The sequence below is a fragment of the Sinocyclocheilus grahami genome, unplaced genomic scaffold (assembly GCF_001515645.1).
Source record: "Sinocyclocheilus grahami isolate Dianchi unplaced genomic scaffold, SAMN03320097.WGS_v1.1 scaffold493.1, whole genome shotgun sequence".
In the NCBI taxonomy this organism is placed as follows: domain Eukaryota; kingdom Metazoa; phylum Chordata; class Actinopteri; order Cypriniformes; family Cyprinidae; genus Sinocyclocheilus; species Sinocyclocheilus grahami.
The window spans coordinates 1,084,173-1,101,046 of NW_015505672.1; the positions used below are offsets into that span (position 1 = coordinate 1,084,173).

Genomic DNA, 16,874 nt, shown 5'->3' on the forward strand with positions numbered 1-16,874 from the left:
AAAAAAAAAAACTAACACTTGCTTCTCTAATCTTTTTGCATTCTATCTATTTGTTTTCTTTTTATTTATTATACTATTATAATTCTGACTTTCTGTCTTCTGACTTCTGATTAACAAAAGCAAAAAAGGCCTCTAACACTAGCTTGCTCTATTCTTTTTCTATTCTATCTGTTTTCTTTTTATTTATTATATGATTTAAAAAGAAAAACCTTGCTACTTGTACTAGGGCTGTCAAAAGGGCTGACAAACTAAATTCGAATTTTGTACTTAAATATGATCAAAATTCGAATTATATTCGAATTTAAAATGCATAATTTCAGTTAGGGTGAAGAAAAGCTTTTGGCTTCTCTTCTGAGGCCACAAGAGGGCGCATCATTCAAAGCATAAGATAACAACTATCTGTGAAAAAAAGTGCATATAATCAATGTTTATAAACCAGTTTATAATTAAGTTGCTTAAACGACTATAAACAAAACAGCATCATGTATGTATGCATAGTTTAATACAAAGGGTCGAAAGCCAAGCACACAGTACATTTTTCATTTAAAAACAAAAGTTGCAGTGGGATGGGGAAAAACCCGCCATAAATCCTCGAGAGATGTTTTTGTTGAACTTGCATTAATTTTACATGGCTTTCTAAACATGCGGCTCTTTTGTGCGAGACGCGAGTGCAACGGTGACAGATGTCCCTCTAGAAAATGCGTGAAATATGCGTTATATGTGTGAATATGCGAACGGCTTGGTTTCAGTTTTGACGTAAACAAGATCTTCTCCACATTGATGTTCTCTTTTCCAGCAATATTTGTAATTAACAAGGCAGCAGGCCGCATCTAGTGGCTTCAGCTGGATAGGCTGACAAAAACATTAAAATGCAATGACACTTACATCGTCATCGCATCTCGTGCGCCACTGATAGGGCTGTCTCCTTAACACACACCTAAAATTAGAATGCAACGTTTTCTCATTCGAATGTGGATTTTTATTTTAAATTCGACGAATATTTTAAATTCGAAATTTTTTTGACAGCCATAACTTGTACTGCATTAAGCTAACTGAGACTTGTTATAGCACTTGCATATCATTGCTCTTTTGTTGATTTTGATTGCTTGCATTGTCCTCATTTTTAAGTCGCTTTGGATAAAAGCGTCTGCTAAATGACTTAATGTAAATGTAATATAGTGTGTGCGTTTTATTAAATGTATATTTATTAATGTATTAGTGAGGTTTTATTGTGTTCACTAAGCTATCACACAATAATTTACATTTTATTTGGAACATATAACTTACAAAATGGTTCTAGTTTAGGATAGTTTTATCTAGGACAGTTATGGGCAGTTTTTAGCCTTCCTGGTGCTCAAACAGAAGACCATGGCATAATCAGCAAGGTCACTGTTTCAATTCCCAGGGATAGCAATTACTATTAAAATGTGTTCCTTGAATGCAATGTAAATCACTTTTTAGATAAAAGTGTTTGCTAAATGCATTAATGTAAATGTTGCTAAGTGTTTAAAACCATACAAATAGTGGTCGACCAACATGGGATTTTTAATGGCCGATGCCGATATTGAGAAATCAGTCTGGCCGATATGAGGCCGATATAATAAATGTAATTACAGTAAATGAGAGACATGCAGAAAATCGGTGAAACTAAATGAACATTTATTTTGCATAAATAATTATTAAAACCTAAATTAAAAATATGTAAACAATTGAGGTAACAATTACTGCAACCTTTCATTTTCTTTTACAAAAAAATAAATAAAATTATGGAATTTATCTACAATAGGCCTACATATATAGTTTACCGAGCAACAGGTTGTTTTAATTATAGAATGGGATAGTTGGTTAATAATAAAGATTTATGTCTCTGATCTGTTTCGTTTTGCTTGTTTGTTTCATTGTAAAAAATAATACAAGCCTGAAGGCGTATAATTACATGCTTGGTTATCAGCATATAGCAGCATTAAATAAGACCAGAAGATATAAAAACAGCGTCTTGTTTAGAAGTACCCGAGAACAACGCGCATATCTGAAGAAGAGCCAGTCGTGGAATTTTTGATTGTTTGTGAGGTAAACATGGTTTCATTTTTGCTTGAATTCGTTTATATCACATCTGTGTCTCCCACCGGAGCTGCCGCTGTAATGGGATAAAAAGTCTGTGTTGCTATGATCATATGGCATTTTTTAGTTCTACCATGGTACTTTATTATCAATCGCAATGAACAGAAACCGTCATAAGGTAACCCATACCTTGCAGTTTCATTCATGCAAGCACAACACCAACAACCTATTAACAAAGCACAGGGCTCCAACGGCAATGTCAGGCTAAAATGTCCCTTCAGCGTCACGGAGCCCTAATGGCCTCTGTAATGGCGTATCTGATATTGGTTTTAGCTGTGATGAATGAGCAGGGACACTGGTAGTTCTTGCTAATGGCTAAAGCTGATTTCTCATAGGAGAGGCTGTCTAACTGGTGTCGGTGAATTATAAAAACGTTATTTCCCCTTTAGCTCTAGTTTAGTCCCCAGAGCAGGCAGTTGGTGGTTGTAAAGCTGCTCTCTCCATATACCTCATTGGTCTTGTAGAGGATTGATGCAGTAATTCATTTATTTAAAATGGTTAGGGCTCACTAGTTGTAGAACAGTGTTTAAGGACGTCTATTTGCTCATTTAGAATCCGGCATCCTACTGTTTTTCTGCTCGTGGCAGCAATGAGATGATGTACATGGACCTCTGGTGACTAGACTGCGGTCTTGAGCTGCATTTAAATGCTCATAATGGACAAACAACCACATTGCAAGTGCTAACCACAGTGATTATGAAACAAAGTGCAATACTGGGTCATTAAGTCTTGATATCATGTGCTCGGATACCCAGAAACTGAGCAGTGAGGTTAATCAGCACTAGTATAACCTTAAGCAGAAATGTTTCAATAATGTCTCGGCGACAGACCAGATATGAAAAAAGGAGAAGTGAGAGAAGCTCTGTGGATCCATCTCTGATACACAAGATAACAAGCATTTCCTGGCAATATGCTTATACTTGGAACAAACCGTTTCTACCCAGAAACATCACTTGGCAAACAACTATGCGGTATGAAGCTAATGGAGTAGATACATAAAAACAAAAACAGGAAGCAAGATGAAGAATTCAACAAAAATACAATATTTTATGTGCTAATATTATATATATTCTTTTATTTTTATATGAAACATAGCTCAGCTCAGACTTATTTAACTAAATATATTTCAGATGATGATTTGGGTATCATGTGAAAAGCAATATTTACCAGATGCAAATTACACTTATTTTAGCCGCAGAAGTGGTGGTAGTTTGTGATACTTCAATAAACGGATGATTGTGCTTTTTAAGTGAGCTAAAATCCTAACATTAAAGTAGGGGTGTGCGATCTGATGATTTTATTTAGTGATCGATCTTGAAGACGTCTATGATCTACTTTTCAAGCGAATTGTAGAGGTTGTGAGCTTTTATGCCCTCATGTTGCATGTCCTTAAAAGTTTAACATCCAAATCAGTCAAATCATGTAACATTACTGTCGTAAAAGGCTGTTTACTGTGGGACATGCTTTATTTTTAAAAGTTATTAAAAGCGCATTAACTGAAATAGCCTGTTCCTCAGACGCGCTCTGTGCGCATGCTCCGAGGCGGAGCTGAACACGAACAAGCAAAGTATACTTGGGGTTTCAGGCGTGCAAATAAATTGTCAAATATATAGAAAATATGCCAACATGGGGCTGCACGATTAATCGAATGTGATTGTCATGCGCATCTTGTCAGTAAAGGTGGTTCTGTGATTAGTAGTAAATCTCAATCACGTGCTTTCAGGTGGAGCAGCGTTTACTACACAGAGCCGTAGTTCACTGAGAAGCTATGCAAAACTTTCACGATTATGAAATCGAAGAAATCGTTCTGCGATTATGAAAGCTGTTTGCGTAGCTTGTCAGTGAACTATGGCTCTGTGTAGTAAATGCTGCTCCATCTGAAAGCACGTGAAAATACCACATTTAATAACATGCTTTTACTCAACTCACTTCATAACTTCAGTCGAGTGTTTGAAATAAATCCTTCTGTGAGATGTGGCTTCTTACACAGAATAAGGCACACAATATATTTCATAGTATTCTAAGCAGTGATAAAGGCTGTGTCGATTAGCATTGCATTATTATATACTTTATTATAATAAAAGTTATAATAAGACGAACTCTGATAAACCATATATCGTCATAGTCGTGTGTTTATTAGTCACGTTGAATAAATGAAAGCAGTTAAATCTTCTATTTATTCAGCAACCGCTATAGGGATTTCCTGGGTTTCTTCTGCAAGGCGTATTTGGAGTTTTAGCACGAGAGCGCCCTCTGGCCTTCGGATGGAGATTTACTGCTGATCACAGAACCGTGCTTCACTGAAAGATACACTTGACAATCGCAGCTTCTGCCTAATCCCGATTTATCACCTTTGCAATTTAATTTCGATTAATCATGCAGCCCTATGCCAACATGTCCGTTCTCTCGAGTATTTACATAAAGACAGTCAGTTATGTCTTAAGTGAACAATTGGGAAAGAAATCGGATACATGTCAGTAGAGGTCGACTGATATGGGTTTTTCACTGGCCGATGCCGATATTTAGAAATCAGGGCAGCCGATGGCCGATATATGATGTCGATTTTTTTGGCCGATATGTTTGGCCGATTTTCTTTTTTTTTCTCCATTCATCTCATAAAAGACACTGGCTACCGGTTGCGGCTCGCATCAAGTTCAAGACATTGATGCTTGCATATAGAACAGCCACAGGCTCAGCACCCGCCTACTTCCACTCACTACTACGAATCTACATCCCCTCCAGAAGTCTGAGATCCACTAGTGAGCAACGCCTCATGGTACCATCACAGAGAGGCTCAAAATCACTTTCCAGAGCATTCTCGTTCACCGTTCCTGGCTGGTGGAATGATCTTTCCACCCCTATTCAGAATGCTGAATCCCTGACAATTTTCAAGCAACAGCTTCTCATTTCATCTCTTTAAACGCTACTTGACTTCATCTTAAAAAAAAAAAGTATTATTTCTCTTTATTTATTCCTTCCCTTTTCTAGCTTGTACTTATTTGAACAATGCCTAAAACTTGGTATTTCAAGCACTTCCTGTGTCTGTTTGCCTCCTTTAAGAAGAATTGCTTTATGTATTCCCCAGTTGTAAGTCGCTTTGGATAAAAGCGTCTGCAAAATGACTAAATGTAAATGTACATTCATATAAAAACACCCGCGCTGCATTTTAATTTTGAAACGTGAAGCGCTCATTTTATTCAACGAAAGTATAAGCCTTTTGGAAAATCTATTTGTAGCGGTCAGTTTTGATATTGTGATAAGCCGCTACAAATAACTCAATGTATAGGAAACACTGGACACTGCTATAAGTCAAATGGCCATAGTGATAACTGTTAATAAATAACAATTTGGTCCCTCTGTAAATTCTCTTTGCCACCGTGAAATCTTCTCAGTCTCCTAAAGTGTAAATACGGCCGGGAAGTAAGAAAACACACATTCAAATGTATTCTCAATACTTCAATTTATTCATAGAAATACAGATCTTATATAGGCATGTCGAGGGGAGTTTCACCCTCTTAACCAATGAGGATAGAATGACATACACATATAGGATGTTTGGCCAAGAAAATGTGTTTTGTATAAAATGGCCACATCTAAAGAAAAACATGTACATATTAGGAATAGACTTCCTGGCGAAGAATCCTAAACCCTCCTCACAGTTCAGCACTCATCTCCTTATTTGGGCATTTGAACCAAGCAACTAATGTATACATTTAAGCCTGCCTACCTCGCATATGAGTAAGAGACATTAAAACACCATACAAGAGAGAGAGAACAGATAGAGGAGGGAGAGTGAGAGGGAGAGGGAAAGAATGGAGGGGGAATAAGAGAGAGGGGAAAAAAGGAGGGGTGAGGCATATCATGGAACCTTAACAAGACAGAGAGTGTTTTCTAACAATAACAAAAATAAAAGATTTAATACGCATTGCACTGCCTGCTGCTCATAACTGCTTAAGAGTGCGCTGGCCACGAGCGAATATATGACATCGTGGAGGCTATTGTCGGACCCACGGACACATTTCATGAGGAAAGTTAACGTGCACATTCTAATCAGCCCAGAAGTTTTGTCTGAATTTAAAGTTTTTCTACTTTCACATGCAAATGACTTGTTGCACTTATGAATATAACTTTCCGGCATCAATTCTAGTAGGGTAAAACGTAATCCCGCTTTCGAAACGGTCTGTTTTGCCTTGCCATTAGCTGAGGCTGTGTGTGAACAAGCCGTGGCTGCAGCCTGCAGATCGTGAGCTGCTCCGTCTCACGCAGCCAGAGGGAGTTCCGCAACAACGCTTAGCTGCCCGCCTATAAATCGGCCTAATTTGCAGCACATTTGCAGCACAATCAAATGCTGATTAATTAAAAAATGCCAAAAATCAAGCTGATCAATCGGTCGACCTCTGCATGTCAGTATATTAGATCCGTGCATTCTATCTTAAAGAGACAGCAGCCTAATTAACCTACTGCTGTCTGTGTCATTAATGCTAATCATACAACAAAAGATAGAGAAAATCACTTGCTACTCTTGACTAAATCACTTTATAACTTTAATAAGAATCAAAGTATATTTCATTCATACAGTGATGCAGTGTTTTAATGACCATTTTGACATTAATGCAATACAGTGTTTTTTTTAATTGTGCAAATAGATAAGTCATAGGCTTGGTCCAGTCTGGATATTCTTGACAATACATCTCAAAATTAGGAAGGTCACGATTTAGATTGTGTATTGTGATTTTGCTTTATAAGATCGTGATATGATATTTTGGGAAGATCGCCCACCCCTACATTAAAGCATATTTTTTTGTGTTTTCAAAGACTAGAATATTAAAAGTCTTGCTGGTGCAACGGATTCATCTGAATTTGTGAAAATGTACTAAATGTAAATGTAGGCACATATAATTTTGCATTTTACTTTTGTCTTACTATTTTTTTTTTATGTAAGTGAAATCAGACCCAACAAAATACATTGTGTTCCAATTCTATTTAACCAATAAGATACTAATAAATCACAGACATTATAATATTAAAGTGGAAGTGAAGCAGTCAGCCAAGTTTACATTATTTAGTAAACTGATTTCCATTTTAATTAAAATATATATAACAAACATTATTAATGTAACAATTTCAAAGAAAAAAGGATGTTTTGTTATAGCCTTTGGAGCAAGGCACTGCCATCTTGCAATATCACAGCGTGTGATGTCATGATTATAATATTAAAGTGGAAGTGAAATCAGACCCAACAAAATGCATTGTGTTCCAATTCTATTTAACCAATAAGATACTAATAAATCACAGACATTATAATATTAAAGTGGAAGTGAAGCAGTCAGCCAAGTTTACATTATTTAGTAAACTGATTTCCATTTTAATTAAAATATATATAACAAACATTATTAATGTAACAATTTCAAAGAAAAAAGGATGTTTTGTTATAGCCTTTGGAGCAAGGCACTGCCATCTTGCAATATCACAGCGTGTGATGTCATGGGGTTGGTTTACTCCATTGGCTAGTTAAGTAATATAAGCATTTCTTTACTTTTTGAACACACAAATGTTTTTGGTTTTCACCATAATTTGGATGAATATCCAGCATCAAACTGTCTACATAATGAAGTTTTGATCGTGGTATCCCAAACATTTGTAAGAAAAAGTGAAGACGTCGAAGATCTTGGTGAAGAATAACTTTTATTACAGAATAGTAGTGACAAAGTACATGTAGTACCTTGGGTTCAACGGAGTCAGACTGAACCCCGAACATCCTAAGCTCAAACATTTTATACACTTAGAGTTTACCCTCAATGTAAAGGAAGTTGCTCCTGTTGTTACAGCTGTGGTCTGTATGTTAATTAAGTTCTGACACCCCTTTTGTCTGAGGTGGTTCTCAGTGTCCCACACCTGCTCCCATTCTACAACTGGTCACCATTTGCTCAGGATGTGATAGATCGTTTCTGTGCGCATGCATGCAAAAAGACAGCACGCAAGTACCAAATTGAGTTCTCTTTCACATCTTCCTGAGCATATGCGCACACATTTATGTCAGAATGGCTGTTTTGATGAGTAACCATGTAAGCACGTATTGTTTCCGACCTGCTCTTCACCCCAAACCAGCAGGTTCACGACTTCTTCCACCCCTAACGGTATTACTGCTCGGTCCCCCCCCCATCCTCAAATGCATAAGAAATTGCACTTATTATGAGCTCAGCATAAGAAATTGCACTTATTATGAGCTCAACAGTCTTTTCAAGTTCATCTTCCTCCATTTCAAAGCAAGCGTGAGTTCAAAAAGTAAAGAAATGCTTGAAACTCAGTGACGTCACACACTGTGGTATTGCAAGATGGCAGCGCTCTTGCTCCAAAAGCTATAACAAAACATCCTTTTTTCTTTAAAATGTTTAAATTAATCATGATATATATATATATATATTTATTTTTTATTAAAATGGAAATCAGTTTACTAAATAATGTAAACTTGACTGACTGCTTCACTTCCACTTTAAGCAAGTAAGTGCCATCCATCTGCTAGACAATATAGTCATATATCTCTACCTAGTGCTAAGGTTAATAGTTTGCCTCTGTGGGTGCTGTAGTTAGGTGAAGATTTTTCTTTTTTTTGCATATAGCAGCATTGCATCATGTCAACCAGGACTGGAACAATCTATTTTATAATAACAGTTAAAAACGGACAGCCTGTGATCTTCCAGTAAACATCTTTGCAGATGAGTCAAAGCTTTCCATGTGCTCATCTTTTTGCTTTTCTTGTTCTTGAGTCATTGGTAAACAACAATTGCCCATTTTCCATGCTCTCAAGTCATGACCAACTGAACTGATTTGAGTCCTGGCATGTTTAAGAGAGATCTCTCTGCCCATTTAGAGATGTTCTGTGTTTATATTATAAGGAGGGCAGGGGGGCCTTTTTATATGAAATGCCAGCATGTTTTTCATCCATTTGGCAATTAGGAAGTCGAGAGTAGTGAGGGCTTGGTGTTTTTAGCTTGCTGAACTCACAGAGGACTTGTCAAATCTCCTTTGTCCTATCCTCGAATACAAAAGTTTTTTCTCCCTTGGGGATTAATTATTGTGTGTTGTGACGACTGTCTTCCCTGAGCCTTAATAAAACCTCAGCAAAGCTTCAGTGCTGTGCTTTCTGGCAAGCCTTTTGGTCTTCTTGACTCCTTCGAGGATGGGAATGTCATACCTGAAATGTAAACCTATGTTTAAGGGTGGAAACATGTTTGAAGCGCTTTACATACTGTTGGCTGTTTAATTCATAGTCTGCTGTAAAACGACAGGGATGTTTAGCGCATTTAGCTTTACCAGGTGCTTCGATTTTGCTCTAGTTTATCTTTTTCCATTAAAGGGGTCATGTGATTTTAGTTTTTCCTTTCTCTTTGGAGTGTTACATAAAGAAGATCTGTAAAGTTGCAAAGACTAAAGTCTCAAATCCAAAGAGATATTCTTTATAAAAGTTAAGAGTCAACCACACCTACCTAAAACGTCTCGTTCTGACACGCCCCCACATGTCTACGTCACGATGTGGGAAGATTTGCATAACGCCGCCCAAATGTTCACGCAAAGAAAGAAGGCGTAACTTTTATTCTCGCTGTTGTTGTTGCCGCCACCGCCATGTCGTGAAGGCGCTGTGTGAAAGCAAGCGTGAGTTCAAAAAGTAAAGAAATGCTTGAAACTCAGTGACGTCACACACTGTGGTATTGCAAGATGGCAGCGCTCTTGCTCCAAAAGCTATAACAAAACATCCTTTTTTCTTTAAAATGTTTAAATTAATCATGATATATATATATATATATTTATTTTTTATTAAAATGGAAATCAGTTTACTAAATAATGTAAACTTGACTGACTGCTTCACTTCCACTTTAAGCAAGTAAGTGCCATCCATCTGCTAGACAATATAGTCATATATCTCTACCTAGTGCTAAGGTTAATAGTTTGCCTCTGTGGGTGCTGTAGTTAGGTGAAGATTTTTTTTTTTTTGCATATAGCAGCATTGCATCATGTCAACCAGGACTGGAACAATCTATTTTATAATAACAGTTAAAAACGGACAGCCTGTGATCTTCCAGTAAACATCTTTGCAGATGAGTCAAAGCTTTCCATGTGCTCATCTTTTTGCTTTTCTTGTTCTTGAGTCATTGGTAAACAACAATTGCCCATTTTCCATGCTCTCAAGTCATGACCAACTGAACTGATTTGAGTCCTGGCATGTTTAAGAGAGATCTCTCTGCCCATTTAGAGATGTTCTGTGTTTATATTATAAGGAGGGCAGGGGGGCCTTTTTATATGAAATGCCAGCATGTTTTTCATCCATTTGGCAATTAGGAAGTCGAGAGTAGTGAGGGCTTGGTGTTTTTAGCTTGCTGAACTCACAGAGGACTTGTCAAATCTCCTTTGTCCTATCCTCGAATACAAAAGTTTTTTCTCCCTTGGGGATTAATTATTGTGTGTTGTGACGACTGTCTTCCCTGAGCCTTAATAAAACCTCAGCAAAGCTTCAGTGCTGTGCTTTCTGGCAAGCCTTTTGGTCTTCTTGACTCCTTCGAGGATGGGAATGTCATACCTGAAATGTAAACCTATGTTTAAGGGTGGAAACATGTTTGAAGCGCTTTACATACTGTTGGCTGTTTAATTCATAGTCTGCTGTAAAACGACAGGGATGTTTAGCGCATTTAGCTTTACCAGGTGCTTCGATTTTGCTCTAGTTTATCTTTTTCCATTAAAGGGGTCATGTGATTTTAGTTTTTCCTTTCTCTTTGGAGTGTTACATAAAGAAGATCTGTAAAGTTGCAAAGACTAAAGTCTCAAATCCAAAGAGATATTCTTTATAAAAGTTAAGAGTCAACCACACCTACCTAAAACGTCTCATTCTGACACGCCCCCACATGTCTACGTCACGATGTGGGAAGATTTGCATAACGCCGCCCAAATGTTCACGCAAAGAAAGAAGGCGTAACTTTTATTCTCGCTGTTGTTGTTGCCGCCACCGCCATGTCGTGAAGGCGCTGTGTGTTTCGTTGTGAAAGCAAAACTTTGTTTGATACTGAAAAATATTTAGTTTGGCCTTCCAAAAGAGGACGATATCCGCTTCGTCATGCCTGGAGCTGATCCGTGCTGGTCGCTGAGGAAATACATCAACTTGGTGCTGTCGATCACCGGATCAGCTTTCACCGTGGACGAAGCGGAGTCCAGCCCGTGGTCGTCACATGTGGTTGGCGCAAGCCCGCCGGACGCTCCTTCGTCGAATCCGCCGGCCGCGCCATTCTGAAGCCCGCCCTCCTCTACTCACTCAAGCCGGCCTCCGCATACTCGCGTCTGGGGTGCCTGAATTGTTGCTATGGTGAGTTAATTGGCAAGAAAAGGAGAATGACAACAAGATCATGAAGATCTAGAGTGTTTTTAGATGGTTGTTTATTGGTTTTCACATATTTGGTCTCTAAAGAAAAGCACCCAACAATGCTATTCACAAGTAAAGTAACTTACATAATATTTTCGTTGTATAATTAAAGATTTTTTTTAAATAACAGTCTTTCATTCTCAAGTAAAAATGTGAAGCTTAACAATTAGACAGCCCCAAACAAAAAGTTATATAAATCTGTAACTATTATACAGCAAGTTTGCATAAATATAATGGAATAAAAATAATGATGATGATAGTTGTAAGGAATTTTAACTCAGTTGTAAGGGAATTAATTATTATTAATTCATTCAGGTTTATTTCTAGCTCAGGTTTTAAAAGAACTCGATCTGAGAATTCGAGTCCGCCTGATCAAAACTGATTTTGACTTTAAATAGTTTACACTTTAAATCAAGAGTCGTCCAGCGAGCAGGTGATTCTCAGTATATTTTAACAAATTAAATATGTGTTTTCCTGGCCACGGTTAACACACTTATGATAATTTGTCAACTCTTGAAAGAGAGGTAACGTTGATCTTGGCAAAGGTTTTAACCTTGAAATTATATGACACCAGACAATTGATTATTTATAAATGAAACATGAAATTTTATTGGCTATTCTAGATTACATAAAACTAGGGATGCACGATATATCGGCCACCATATCGGTATCGGCCGGTAAATGCTAATTTTTTCTGTTATCGGTATCGGCCCGATAAGAAAATTTGGACGATATCTTTAAGCCGATAAATAATGCATTATTTCCTTCAGAGACACTTCAGAATACTGAGCAAAGGGTCTGAATACTTAGGACCATGTGATATTTCAGTTTTACTTTTTTAATAAATCTGCAAAAATGTCAACAATTCTGTGTTTTTCTGTCAATATGGGGTGCTGTGTGTACATTAATGAGGAAAAAAATTAACTTAAATGATTTTAGCAAATGGCTGCAATATAACAAAGAGTGAAAAATTTAAGGGGGTCTGAATACTTTCCGTACCCACTGTATATAGCTAAGACATACAACATATTAATTGTGACTCTATGCTCTGATATTTTCATACTTTCAATGATTAGCAACGATTGTCAAAGAAATCTTGTCTCTTTTGCTTTGGAATGCAGGGGGAAAAGGGAAGGGTCCTGCGGTCATTCTCAGGTCAGATCTGAGAGTCTGCTGGAGAATCTCTTGCTGGACAGGGAGCTATACAATTGTAATAATAATTATTATTATTATTATGCAATATACATATTATTTTATTACTGATCATTTAGTCAAAAAGCATCTGTTCTGGGACCATTAAGATCATAAAACAACTTTGCATAAATATAATGACTTAAATAACAATAATACCGTTGACTTTTGTTTAAAAATTTTTTTATTTTTATTTGTCCAGGTTTTAGATTTTGTTCCTGGGATGTTATACAGTATAGCTGCATAATTCATAATTTCTTAGAGCATCAAGTCGATGTTAACAGTGAATGGTGTAATTTCGTTTAATTTATTTATACAATTAATTTATTTACTTTTTTACACAAATCAGTTACGTGAAAACTGGCCTGGTCAGATCCGTTCATGATTTGACTGAACTGAATCCATAAAATCTGAACTTTTCTTCACTGCATGATTCAGATGACCAATGAAATTTGTGCTTAACTGGTTTGGGGGAAAGAATCTCGCCAGTAAATACGATTATGGTCTCAGGGCACTGGGTGAACTTGTGGTGTCTGTGTGTGTTGTGCACACAAAGACTGTTTGTGTCTGTTGAGCCGATGCCTTTGACACTCTTCTTGTTGGAGATACGTGAGGAGACGCATTTCACACTGTCTCGAACTTCCCTGGAGAGAAGATGCAAAACACAAGAATTGCAGTGAGCTTTTGTGCCTTGTGTTTTTGTGTGAGACTGTAGTTTGCATCGTGTGGGAAAGTACTGTAACACGTAAGGGTGATTTAGATTTTGATCTGTCAGGAAATGCCCACAGAATCTTTATAAAATTAGAATCAGCTGCTTTCATTCTCAATCATCTAAAAGTACACCTGGGTTCACATTCGTAAACCACCATGAATTGAGAATGCTGAGATAGACTGGTTTTACATCAGTGATCCTAGAACACTGTATAGTAACTGAGAGAGCTAGATTACACGTTGAAGTTTAATAATAAAGGTTTGTTCATGTTTCTTTTACCTAATAGTTCTCCATATTAACTGTTTTTATCCTTTAAGGTAATGAGAAAGCTGCTTATTTTCATTTTTCATTCACAGAAACTAGAAATGTCAATATATTAAAATCATTAGATACCATAATTCATAATTTAAAATAATTGCATAAAGTACTCTTTATGACCAATGAATGTTGGATTGTTATCATTAAAATATTGTAAAAACATTTGTGTTAATTGAAATAAGTCTGAAATAAAATAAATATCAATTTTGGGTGACAAACTAAAAAAGTAGCCTTGGTGTTGAACTGCAAATAAATCAAATGTAAAACTGATCTAAAAATAAAACTGAAATAAAAATAAATTAAACCTAAACAGTAATATTTAAAAACCCAGAAAAAAGGACAAAAGTGCATAACAAAAACTTACTAAAAATTAAATCAAATTGAAATCTGAAAATAAATGCAAATTCAAAATAGAATAATAGAATTAATAGAAAACTATTATAGTATATAAATAATACCAGAATAACAATTTATAATTATTTATTGTAATAATTTTTCTACTCACAAATAGAATTTTCCCAGCAGTTTTTATTTATTTATTTATTTGTTCATTTAAATAGGGACATTATAAAGAACATGAATCCAGCCGGAAAGCTGAAAAATATGCGAATAATAGCAAATGCTAATCTGCATCTCAGAGCTTAACATAACTAGAAAATATTATTTTCCATATCCACAGGAGTACTTTTACAGTTGAAAATGAACAGATGATTTCATTACACGGATCTATTCATGCTCTGCCATCATCTGGTCATACAGTGAAGTGCATGCTGGGGTATTTGTGGATTGAAGTTCAACATGAAATGGCCTAACTCTAAACATTACACTGTACTCTTGGCTTCCCCTCAGCGCTGTACATCCTGATCGGAGCAGGAGGTGTCATGATGCTGGTGGGGTTCTTCGGCTGCTTTGGGGCCGTGAGGGAGTCACAGTGTCTTCTGGGATCGGTGGGTAAGAACTACGCAACAGTAAATGAACAATCCACCATCCCCATCTACTGCCTGTATGGACACTAAATGTTGTGATCGCTTTAAAGTAGGGATGGGCGTATCGATCCAAAGTATCGATATATCGATACTGACGCGAGTATCGAAAGTATTGATACTCAAACAAAAAATATCGATACTAAGGTGTGTTTTATTTACCAGTGATTTTGTTAATTTAACAAAAAAAAAAATTCGTACAATATGCATTGAATTCGACGAATAGCCTTTGTTAGCGAGTAATTGTGTATAGAACTATTTTCCTGCTCATCTGAACACGCAAATGTTGCAAGACCGACCTAATCAATCGCAGAGAGCGTTCACTCACTTCTAAAAGTGCATTCAAACAGGGCTGCGTTTCCCAAAAGTATCATAAGAAAGCATTAAAGCTTTTGGGAACGGCAGCCCTGAACAATGCTTATCAGAGGACAGAAGGACAGAGTTATTTCACAGTAAACAAACTGAAATTGTAGCCTACATAGTTTGTGCAATTACAGTTATTTAATTTGAACGTTGAAAGATAGTATTGATCATGTTCTATTCTGTAATGTTAATAGAAATCATACACTCTCAGAATAAAAAGGTTGCATTTTATGCATGCAACAGCCGGTCACTGGCAGTCCCTTACGAAAATGAACCATGGTTTTACTAAAGTGACCGTAGTTCAACTGTAGTATTTATAGATTTGAATCATGTGTAAACAAAAAACATATTTGAATCATGTGTAAACAAAAATATAACCTAACAAGTTACAATTAAGTATTGAATGTTAAAATGCGTTTTAAACATAAAATTAAGTGCTTATCATTACCCATTTTACTCTTAGTAATTTAATACATTTCATAATTTAAAAGTTTAGTTCAGAAGTATCGAATCGGTATCGATATCGACGATACTGCCTTGAAAAATATCGGTATCGTATCGAAAACGAAATAAGTGGTATCGCCCATCCCTACTTTAAAGCACCACTTTTGTGATTTAAAACTGCGGAATAAAACTGACCTAAGCTCTTTTTTGTCCACATTGAAGCATTTAAAATAAACATGAAATCAAAATAGACTTGGGATGTTTCAGCTGAGGTGGCTGAAAATAAATATTAAATAAAATGTGACGATTCAAGTCGGTTGAGGTGTTAAATGAATCGTGATACATTTGTGGGTGGGGGTTTATATGAATGTATCTCTCAGGAGAACTGAAAAGATGTTTAGATGGTGTTTTAATTTCATCTCGTCTCTGAATACCCAAGATGTGTCACTCGTATAGTTTTGAATGGGGAAAAATGCAACGCTTAATATGGCGGCTCAATCGCAGGAAGCCCCGCCTTCTGAGCAAAAGAGCCAATCGCTAATCGGTAAAGTCAGCGCGTCACTGCAGCTGCCGTTAGAAGTCCCGGTTGCTATAGAAACAGTCAGCGCTCTGAGACGTGCGCTCAGGACCGCCGCGCATGCGCACTGGCTGATCTAGCCTGAAAAATAAGGTTTTTATAACGCTATTTGAGCAAAAGAAACAACATTAATGACACAGTTGTTGTCAGATTTCATTGGTGATTTCAAATTTAATCATAAGTTTAGTGAACAGTTTGGGAAAATTTGATGATTCCCCATACAAAGTGATAGGAGCTGCACTTGCATGCCCGAGAGGCGTTTCGAAGATGGCCGCCGAGTGACATGACTTGCCTTAAAGGGACTTTGGTATAATGCATATTAAAGTAGTGTTCCTTATCACAGCACTGCTTTGTTTACAGCAGTAACCAAGGAAACGCTGGGTCACTGCTGTTCCATAAGCGCCACCTGCTGTCAGAGAGTGATTTTGCATATCAAGCAGCCCATCTGCTGTTTTTGTTTCGTTCAGATTTTATTATGTAGTATAGTTTGTGTAGTATTATGTAGCATGTAGTATAGTTTCACAAAACTAAAGTCAGACCATTCTGTTTTTGCTTTAAATTTTGAAATTATTAAATCTAATGTAAATCAAAAACTGCTCATGCTGCATGTATGCAGCATCTTTGTTTGGATCGTGATTAAAATGCAGTGGATGCTTCTAGTTTTTAATGGAAAGAGCATAGACAAAGCCTTAGTTTGTTTGTATGTATGAAGAGATTTATTTTATTTGTATTTATTTATTTGATTTTAAAATTTCA

The 16,874-nt window shown here is 36.6% G+C and overlaps 1 protein-coding gene across 1 annotated transcript in view; it reads left to right on the forward strand.

Moving 5' to 3' along the window:
- LOC107554164 (tetraspanin-2-like) overlaps positions 1 to 16,874 on the forward strand; it is a 23,180-nt gene that overhangs the window by 665 nt on the left and 5,641 nt on the right. The window contains exons 2-3 of the mRNA XM_016236588.1: positions 11,404 to 11,473; positions 14,601 to 14,698. Of these exons, the coding sequence (XP_016092074.1) occupies positions 11,404 to 11,473; positions 14,601 to 14,698 (168 nt within the window). The remainder of the gene's footprint in view (positions 1 to 11,403; positions 11,474 to 14,600; positions 14,699 to 16,874) is intronic.